Genomic DNA, 10,864 nt, shown 5'->3' with positions numbered 1-10,864 from the left:
CTTCAGGACTATCGTACAAACGGAGGTCTCGCTAGATAAAAACATGTACATGTATCATTGTGTATAACAAACCATGTACATGTATCATTGTGGTATTAAACAAAACCATGTACATGTAATCATTGTGTATTAACAAAACAGGTCACTGTATTATTGGGTGTATTAAGCAAACAGTTGACATGTATCATTGTGTATTAACAAAACATGTACATGTATCATTGGTATTAACAAAACATGTACATGTTATCATTGTCGGTATTAACTAACTTCTTGTCTGCTTTAATATTTGTTTTACAAGTATTTTGAAATCTAATCACATATATAATTAAGTCTTGCTTAGTTCCTTAAACGATATACAACTGCATTAAATCTAAAATAGTAACCCACAACTGTACAGTGCTATTTTATAGTAACAATGAGCAGGATAATAAAGCATTTGAATTGTCAAATTTAATCACACCCTAGTATCACATATCTCAGAATATTAAATCCTACTACTACTCGATGAATACTTATGAATATTTAATAAGTCCCTACTATGAATATTTAATAAGTCCCATACTATGAACCTATTTAATAAGGCTAACACTTACCCAGCTAATAGTGTATATAGAAGTACACCTAGCTCCAACTACATCAGGGCAGGCATACATAGCCTTGTTTCTTTAGTACTTCTGGTGCTTACAATATTATCAGTATAACATTGTGTCATTAGGAGTCCATTTCTCTGCTACTAAGTTGTTTAGCAAAACCGAGTCAGCTATTCGAAGGGGATTGTGGAGATCATGTAGTATCGGCATATAAGATTTATTGGAAGGTTTGAAGGTCACATGACCCACACTGCAAATGAGATAGTTTAGAGTGTCAGTCTATGAGAGAGAAAAGTAAAGATCGATTACAAGATTCAGGGTCATCCTTACCAGAACATAAACACAAGCAGCTGCTTCTCTTTCGAGCATAAGACGTCTTTGTTTAATAATATTGTCCAATTAGTTCTTTTCTCCTCCCTCATTAATTCGATCACCCTATATACACAAGCTACCATCATCATACACCTGACGAGAGAAATAGGTGGGAGTTGAGCAGTTTTAAAGGTTTTATTGGATGTAATAACATAGTTACAATGTGATTTTAAGAATAGTGACATTAGAACTGGACTCTATGAACTTTACACTCTCTTAATTGACGAATATTATCATGATGAGGACCATACCTTAGAGAATCTATTAAAACTAAAAAATTAAAAAATACACTTGTTATAAAATAGGTCACTGAAGGTTTATATTACAAGACGATATCAACACTTCATTTCATTTTCTCTTACCTCAATCTCTTCATCAACATCACGAGATGATCCTCTCTTTAGCTGAAATCTTTACAGCAATAGTCCTGTTAGTTGCTTCTGTGTATAACAACGCACACAACGTGAGTAATAACCTTTCCTAACATCTCCTGTTAACAGATAGAAAAAAAACTGAGAATGAGAAACTTGGTGGTGTGTGTTATACCTCTATACATTATTGGGGTACGGGCAGGGGCCAAAAACTCTTCCTCAGGACAGGGGGGTGGGACAAGGATGGATTGACAAGTTTCCTTAATTTAAGGGGCCATTCCCTTTATATAGGTTTAAATCAAATCGCTCAAGACTTTGTTTTAAGTAGTGAGGGCTTTTGTCCATAAGCGAACATGTACTACTAATTATCGACTTTTCTCACCTCTTTGATATCATAGTCATCATTAATGGCTGTTTTTTCTCACTGTAATGGGAATCCCCCCTAATAATACAACAATAAAGTTGATTAGCAGTTTTCTACAATGCGTTTTGAAACATGTAGACTTTTCATTCCTATCCTGGTTTGGGTAAGTTGGCAATACAGATTATTTCAACATCATACCAAAGACTTCCTTTCCTAGACTAGTGGTTCCAGGATTGAGTCGTTAGAACTTACCAGTTGAATAAATGAACAGCGGCTCCTGTAGTAATTGTACCACTTACGCTCCTCCCTAACAAAGTAATCACCATGACCACACACCTGCATTACAAGGTAACGAAACCTCCATATCTTGGATTGTGGTGCCACCTAGCTGAACCCTCGAAACAATTTCTTTGGGTGGGCACTGACAGGGGCAACCTGGTTGAAATCCTATGGAAAGGGTATCTCAGTGGTGTGTGTTAAATATAAGAACTTTACCTTTGGGGGTTGCTTGAGGTGAATTCAGAATCGAAATAAAAGGCATCATCAGCTCGTCCACAAGCGGGTTAAATGGTGTATGGACCTCTCTTTTGTATCTTTCTATGGAACATTATTAATTTTATCTTTCTACTAGCAAGAACTGCCTAATTCAAAACTCTCTATAATGGTCACTGGAGAGAAAAAAACACAAAAAAACATACAGTGCAAATCTTCACTATAGAGGTTTTACCACTCAATACACTGAAGTATCAGTGTAAAGACGAGATGGCATAAGTGTTAATTTAGATGTCTATCATGAAGCTTCCACTCTCTCTCTTCTCATCTCTCATACTTACCTCCCATTGAATTGGTCTAACAGATGGTGTGCCTTTATATTTTCAATACCATTTGGTTTCCATAGCCAAGTCGATTAACAGGATTTTCGTTTTAACAAAACTCGTAACAATGCCTGCGCCTCAGAGATAAGAACTGTGGCAAAAAAAAAAAAAAACTAAAACATCCTACTTGGCTCTAAAAGAAAATAGAAAATAAACCACACCAACAATCTATTCCATATCACCTGTCCACTATCTCTCTCTCTCTTCTCTCTCTCTCTCTCATCTGTCTCACTTACTTAGAAATCTCGTCAGTGTGGGCTTTTCTGTTCTCAACGCCTTGAAATGGTAATGATCCTCAGTCAAACATTTTCATACTAAAAATAGAATAGAAGACAATTGTAAAATGAAGGAATATATTTAAAACAATGAATAATGTCTAAGTAATGTGTGGAAGTTTAATAATAGATATCTAATGTTTTTCATCAGCTGAATAGTTGTGTGCTTTATTTTCTCTTCTCCTCAGCTGCCACGTCACAGAGACCATTAGTACGCCAAAATGACCACCAGTCGCTGTGTGTCATGTCCTTTCATTTATGCGATTGACCCCTTTTTTCTGGTTCCATATATTCTACCGTGCCACAGAATGAGAGATGTCTTCTTTTCATCAACTGACTCTTTGCTAAGACCAAAGTCTGAGGAGAGAGAGAGAGAGATCAATATAGCTGCTTGATTATAACATCATCATAAAATATGTTACCTCATAGTTACCTGTAAGTTTTCATATGCCTCAGCATCTAATTTTGGATGTCTACGGATGAAACAACAATATTTTGATGATGAGTTCATATGACTAACACACAATAACACAAGATTCCTAACATTATATTTATTTACTATATCTTCCCACTGTATTGTATATTAAAGTAGTTTATTTATTATAAATAATAGTTTATTAAAAGTTTGTTACAATCACATGTGTGCCCGCATGTAATTATATTCTACTCATCAATTATATAGTGTATTGGGTGGGCATACATTACTAAATGGTCCCCTTTCAAAAAGTTGTGCTGACTCGCACTTGCTTAGCTATACATTATATAACACCGTGTTTCTTTAAAAGATGATGCTAGCCATTAACAAAGACATGCCCTCATTTACTTATACCGTAATCAATCTAGTGAATTAGGAGACCACACCCAAAAAGAAGTGTTTCAACCTGTCAATTAGTTAGAAGCCTTATTTATTAACTAATGCTATTGGCATGTTATATCAAAAATACGCCAGCAAGTTGAAAAGAATAGTAACAACCAAAATTATGTTTGTTTCCAAAAACACCACCCAAGTTAGCTAGTTAGTATTGCTATAGTGATACACAACCTTTATAATATACTTATTTAATATGGTGGTTTATCACAATAATCATTATATTTGCGTATTTCTCTGTGTTTAACCAGCTGGTTATTATCTCAGACATACAACTAATTACTTGTTGTTTACAACAAGATCTCTATTTTAGCACAGAGAACACACTATTGTGATCACTATAGTATAACTGATAAAATTAACTAGTTAGCACATTGATACATCAAGGAATGGAAACAGCCTATATCAACTATACCAGTTACAATATTGTATATGTTTTTGTCTACATCAACAACAAAAAACAGCGATATACTCTCTCAATAATACATATGACTATATTGATATTATCGTGTTGACATTAAACTTCATTAGTTAATGAGACTAAACAATCACTTTTCTGGCTTAAGATCTCTATAGACCAATACCTAGTCTGTGAAGATGATCTAATGCCAAAGCTAGTTCAGCCAAATAGAATTTAACATCTTCCTCAGTAAACATCACCTGGATATAATAGGTCATTAGATCATACTGTGAGATATTAAATTTAATATAGTGTACTACTACAAGATACTCTCTGTTGCTAATAGTAACTAAAATTTGTATCTTTGGGTATTATCTCAAGTGTGGTACACAAATTACCTCTTTGGGATAATCGAGTAAAAAGATCCCCACCTCGTAGAAATTCTAAAACAAGATACAGCTTGCCTTCAGTTTGAAAAGCTACAACACAAACATACCAGCTGGTCATATAGTATATTTTTCCTACCATATTCTAGTGCAACCACAAATGGATGTCTGACTTCAGCTAAGATATCACGTTCCATTTTCGTTCTTATCCGATCTCTTACTTTCAAAGTCGCTTTCTTCAACACTTTCATAGCATATAGCTTACCAGCATCAGCACCAACAAGTTTTCCTTTCCTCACCAAAAACCTGGAAGTCAAAAGTGACAATGAACTTGACACAATTATTTGTATAATAATCAACAAACAATTCCTATCTATAAATGAGAGAGAAAATTCTAGAAATTATGAAACAGTCTAGACATAACAGTTAATTATTAAAAATTATTGCACTCCAAAATATCCCATTTTCATTGGTCACATAATTTTGATGCTACCTTTCTCTATCTCTATGACCAACACGTTGTTTTGTTAAAAAAAAATATAGTGCTGGATTAAATTGTTACATATATTGGTATGAGAATATCTTAAATGATGTTGTAACTATATTAATGATATTAGCTAGTAAAAAACTTTTTCACTACATGAATTAACCACTTTGAACATTTAATGACAATATTTTAATACCCTACTAACAATGATATATATTTTAATATTCGCATGACAATTTATGGTAAAAATGACTAGTCACAATAAAACAATATTACATATAATGTTATGTGTTTATATTACAAGTACATTTAATATACCACATAATACAACATGTTTGTTTATAATATCTATAGTAATTAATGGTTTCTTATTGGTAACACTCCTACAACCCTTGACCATAGTATAAACTATAATGTCATAGATAGTAGTAACAACACTCTAGTATCAGATCATTACAGTAATACTATCATCAAGGAAGTATACATCATTATACACAGATAGTATTGTTAGTATATACCATATATTACTATATATAGTATATGACAACTTCTCATTTCAAAGATATGTAGACTACCATACACGCAGCTGTTCTGTAACATACCTTTCCAAAAGAGCCTTGTCCTAACACTTTAACTAATTCAAATTGTGAGGGTCAGCTTTTGGTATACTGCCACTTTCCATAGCATGGACGAGGTTGATTTCCGTCTCCTGTTAACAACATGGGTATGTTTGATGATCACATGATATTTGAATTATTAACAGGTGCCTCTGTTTGTGTTTATACCTTGTGATTTTGTATGAGTCTTTTGTGATTTGTTAATATGAAGTTTACTAGAACAACTACTATTAGTAAACTATAGACTAGTGAACATCAGTACTTACCAAAGTGACCTAGGATAGCTACCATTAGTAAGCTCTAGACTAGTGAACATCAGAACTTACCAAAAGGACCTAGGATAGCTACCATTAGTAAGCTCTAGACTAGTAAACATCAGTACTTACCACAGTGACCTAGGATAGCTACCATTAGTAAGCTCTAGACTGTAAACATCACTACTTACCACAGTGACCTAGGATAGCTACCATTAGTAAGCTCTAGACTAGTGAACATCAGTCCTTACCACAGTGACCTAGGATAGCTACCATTAGTAAGTTAAGAGCTACATCACAGTGCAAATGTAAAGGTATGATAGCAGCTGACACCTTAAACACAAAACAATATTATTATTTTTTTGACTTACAATAGTTTTGGTTTAGTGATGGTGGCTGATCAGTAAGCATATCCTCTGCCTGTAACAAAAGAGATGAAGATGAAGAGGATGACAAAACTGGTTAGTATCTAGTGGTGACAAGACAGGGTAACAATAAGTAGGAGAGACCATATTGAGGCCTTGAGGATGGTGGTCTAGGGAAGCATTCATCATCTCATGATCCTGTTTTATTAGAGAGCACACAACACAATATCATGAATTATCTTATCACTAAATGATAGACACTACTTTCTCGGAGAACAAAGCTATCTGTTTACCAAAATATCCCTGCCCCCTTTGATAGCTCCTCCTAGCACCCAAACAGGCCGCCATCTTATCATTTACCTCTTGTTCTCCACTGTTATTATCTTCTTCTTGAACCGGCATAGGTTGCCACGGGTGTGCTTGAGCTAACGGCATTTTATAATAGCGCTAGATCGCTTTCTTCTACGCCTGGCTCGAGTTACTGTAGCGTGGAGAAACGGGATGTCAGTGGTGTAAGACAGGAACTGGGCTAGTCCCACCCACAATAGATTGGTGCACCTTACAAAGCCCATTTAATTTATTATATTTCATTTTATAATTTCTAAGAAACCTTTATTACATGGGAGCACCAAATATGGGAAGAAGTTTTTCCAACTTTGTTCTATAAAACAAACTTCAGCATATTATGCTAATGAGGGGGTTTATTATTATATAGAGATCATATCCTTACCATACGCCATAACAATACCAGTAGCAATGGTGGAGGCCGTCTTTATTTCTTCTACCTACTCTCTTTAACTCAAACTCACTTTACAACTGAATTATTGTGCGTTTCTTATCTATGCATTGACTGACTCGGCAATATTTGTAGTACGGAAACATAAAACAAGGCAGAGTGCAACTGTTGTCAACTACAATTTCACTAATTCATACAACCACATCACACAACTTCATGCATTTAATTCTCAGTAGAGTCTCTTGTTGTGTGTGCAGTGCTGTGATTACTTGTAATAACCAATTCTTGCAGCTTATAAACTCGTTTCAAACATCGTGACTTGACAATACAATTTATAATAGGGATACTAGCTAGGATTATATTCTGAAATAACGAAGGATGTTATTTTAAAGACACTTGTTTTAGTCCTATTGTATGATACAATAGGACCAATACTTTGCATTCAGGACATCATCAAAAATCCAAAGATCTATATTAATTTTATTAGCCAGCCTTCTCATTAATGTAATTGGAAGAAAACGGGGGGAAGGTTTGGACTGGCATTATACAACATTATCAATATTTGCAAAACCATGCTCGTTCCACAAGGGGGTGGAAAATAGAAAGTCATGTATCATTATTATTATTATTATTATTAGAATAACAAATAAATAATATTACAGTTAGTAAATATACTCCATTCATTACTCAAAGATACTTATCTACTAAGTATAGTACGGCCTATTCATATCTATTGATATCACAATTCATTGAACCAATGTTATATAAACATTATTTTTATTGACAAGCAACACTTACAAGATAGAGTATTAGTTTATAATATCCTCTGGAGATTTTATAGTTGAAAACCGCAATAAAAAACGTGGGCGTAATTTACTTAGTTTACGGATGTAAACGGAAACATTATGAAATTTGTACAGAAATATAATGCAATTGTGTTAATGAACGAATATGAAGTTCCGTATACTCTATTAATTAAAATTAATATTCCAGCATCTGGAGTGTGAAAAATGATACGAATGAGTAGTGAAGGGAGCAATAGCAGTCCTGAAGCTAGTCCAAACTTTATCTCCTCGAAGTGTCACAAATGCTGCAGCAGCTTCAGATATTATAGATGTCAAATTATCTCAGGCTATTCTTTCTCTACCCAATCTGAAGATAATGCAATCAAATGACCAAATTAGAGAATTGCAGACTATCATCCGAAACAAGTATGTCACGTGATATCACGTGATTATATTGTTTATTTGCTCATATAGGAACACTTCACGTAATGACTTTGTCTTTTATGCTGATCGGCTTGTAAGCCACCACCCACACTAAATCCACTTACTTGTTTTATATACAGATACGTTTAGTTGTTGAAGAAGGGTTAAATTGTTTACCTACTTCTGTTTGGTCAGTGACCACACCCACTGGTTAGCTAAGTAGTAAGGAACATGATGTCATTATGATGTCATAGGTTTACAATATGATGGAGTGAAAATGAGTAAAATGAGCTGTGCGTGAGTATTGTGAGAAGTGGTGAGCATTATGGTATTACCGTGGTTATCATCATATGGGTTATTAGGTGAAGCAATGGAAAATGGTCTTCGTGCTTGTTTTCGATCAATTCGTATTGGCAAGATCCTTATCAGACAGGACCCAGATACAAAGGAAGCTAGAGTAATGTCACCACATTGTCATATGACCTGTCATGTGATGCATCATGTGACTTCCTGTAGGTCTATTATGCTAAATTCCCCCCATCCATTGAAAAAAGAACTATTCTTCTATTGTATCCTGTTTTAGGTTGGTTTGACCATGTTTACTAATTACTATATTGTTTCCATAGAAACAGGCGCCACTGTAAAAGCTGCTATTGAAGTTCTCAAAGAACATGGCGTTCAAGAGGATAATATTGTATTTGTGAACCTCTTTTCATCATACAACGGTAGGCGTGGTTTTTGGACTTAAACTGCACGTTCTTGAAACTGCTTTTTAGGCACTCAAGTTCTTTTGTCAAAGTTTCCTAACATTACTATGCTAACATCTGAAGTGCACGAATTTTGTCCTAATCATTTCGGACAAAAATATTTTGGAGCAGATTAAAAATATGATAATTAAATGATCTGAAATGAATTAGAAAATTCCTTTATGATTTTATCTTTATTTTCATCAATCTCAAATGTACTATAGTAAGAACATAATAATTAACAATAATAACAATTATAAAATAATAATAACAATTATAAAATAAAATGAACTCATTCAAGTTAGTATTACAAGAGGAAAAGACCTATTCATTGTTGTGATGATTCCTGTTCAGCTAACTGCTTCTGCTTTTTAGCTTTCTGTCCTCCGGCCCAACTGAGGTAAGAGGCCCAACCCAAACTAACTATAAGAACAACATTCAACTGATGAGCCACTGGGACTAACTTGAAATTTGTAACCTACACATAATAAAAGCAATACCAATATGTCATGTGATTATCATGTGATTCAAGGTACCCTGAACAATGGCCATAGACAATAGTTAGCTTTCATAGTTGGAATGATTCTTTCCTTAACATTTTGTAACGCCTGTTCATTAGTTTTTACCCTCCAATTTAGGAATACTGCAATGAGTAAATAATATATACATGATGTACATGTACATGATATACATGTACATATATACATGTACATGCATATATGTACATGTATATCATGTACACGATATACAGTACATGATATACATGTACATGTATATCATGTACATGTGTATATAAGTACCTAAACAAGTAGATACAATTGATGCTAATAGCCCAATAAGTAAACTGATCAAAAACATTTTTGTTAGTGCCATCTTAGTACCAGTGAGTTGCCCACTATAATTATAGTGAAAAGGTCCAGAAGAGAGAAAAAGAAAAGATGCAGAGAAGAGTATATTTATTATCACTTTCATGGGTTCTTTACTTACTCTCTTGACAACTAAATATTCAAGAAAATTGAAATGTAAATGAGCTAATGGTCCTAGTATAAATGTACCAAAAATGGCCGCTCTACCAGCTCTCTATATAATATGGAGAGAATAAACAATAATTCCATCCCTGATTAGTGAATTGGACACAGCCAGCTTCATCTGGTATGGATATGAGGCCAAGTAAATATTAACATACTGGATAGTTGAAATTTTCCATCATCTTCTGGTAATATGAACTGAGCAATGACATCTCCCAAACCAAATAAAACTACAAAAGACGGAATTTAGCATAGTAGCCATACCCACTTACACCCAGAGGTGATGCTCTTTGTAATCAAAGGTGGACTTGTCTAGCTGTTTATTGTACCAAAGCTATGGGACTAAACTTGCGAGGATGGCGTTTTAAGTGGTTGGAACAGCTTGCTTGGAGCTCGCAATAGAAAGAACAACCGTCCTCCGAGTGCCATTTGCTTTGCAAAAACTTGATATGTTATTTGAGTAAACAGTTCTAAACTCCGTGTAATTAAGCAATTAATTACAACTGGACGTTGGCTGGAAGTTAAGCTAGACACCCCTGATTTACTAAGGCAGTCAAGCAAAAGATGTCTGTTGATTACTATTATTCTAGTGTCTCCGGTGACTTGGAGGTTTGTTAAAATAGACTGAGATTCAAATCCTTCTATTCACACTATTCAGATAAGAAAAACCCAACAAAAAATTCAAATGGTATTGGATAGCAAAAAAATTCCTACAAAAAACTGGACATTGCAGCTGATGAAAATCTGAAGATAAGAATGAGAGACATCATTGGTGACCCTAAGGCACTCCCTCCTCAGCTGTGTAACGGTGACAAATATTGTGGGGTATGTTAAAATAATGAGGGTTTTATAACCCTTTATCTCCTCTAGGACTATCAAGCTTTGAAGATGCTCTGGAAGCAGGGAACTTGAAAAAATTTTT

General features: G+C 34.5%; 1 protein-coding gene across 1 annotated transcript; it reads left to right on the top strand.

The window, feature by feature from the left end:
• Window positions 1-5,673: 5,673 nt before the first annotated feature.
• LOC121366821 (uracil phosphoribosyltransferase homolog) lies at window positions 5,674-9,051 on the top strand. The gene is given in 10 exon segments (XM_041491114.1): window positions 5,674-5,712; window positions 8,092-8,171; window positions 8,220-8,262; window positions 8,309-8,378; window positions 8,423-8,461; window positions 8,464-8,484; window positions 8,531-8,625; window positions 8,685-8,751; window positions 8,795-8,893; window positions 8,945-9,051. Coding segments are annotated over 10 exon segments (660 nt in total).
• The last annotated feature ends 1,813 nt before the right edge of the window (window positions 9,052-10,864 follow it).

Source organism: Gigantopelta aegis, unplaced genomic scaffold (genome assembly GCF_016097555.1).
Source record: "Gigantopelta aegis isolate Gae_Host unplaced genomic scaffold, Gae_host_genome ctg7261_pilon_pilon, whole genome shotgun sequence".
Taxonomy (NCBI): Eukaryota; Metazoa; Mollusca; class Gastropoda; order Neomphalida; family Peltospiridae; genus Gigantopelta; species Gigantopelta aegis.
This window is presented reverse-complemented; position numbering and strand designations above follow the sequence as displayed.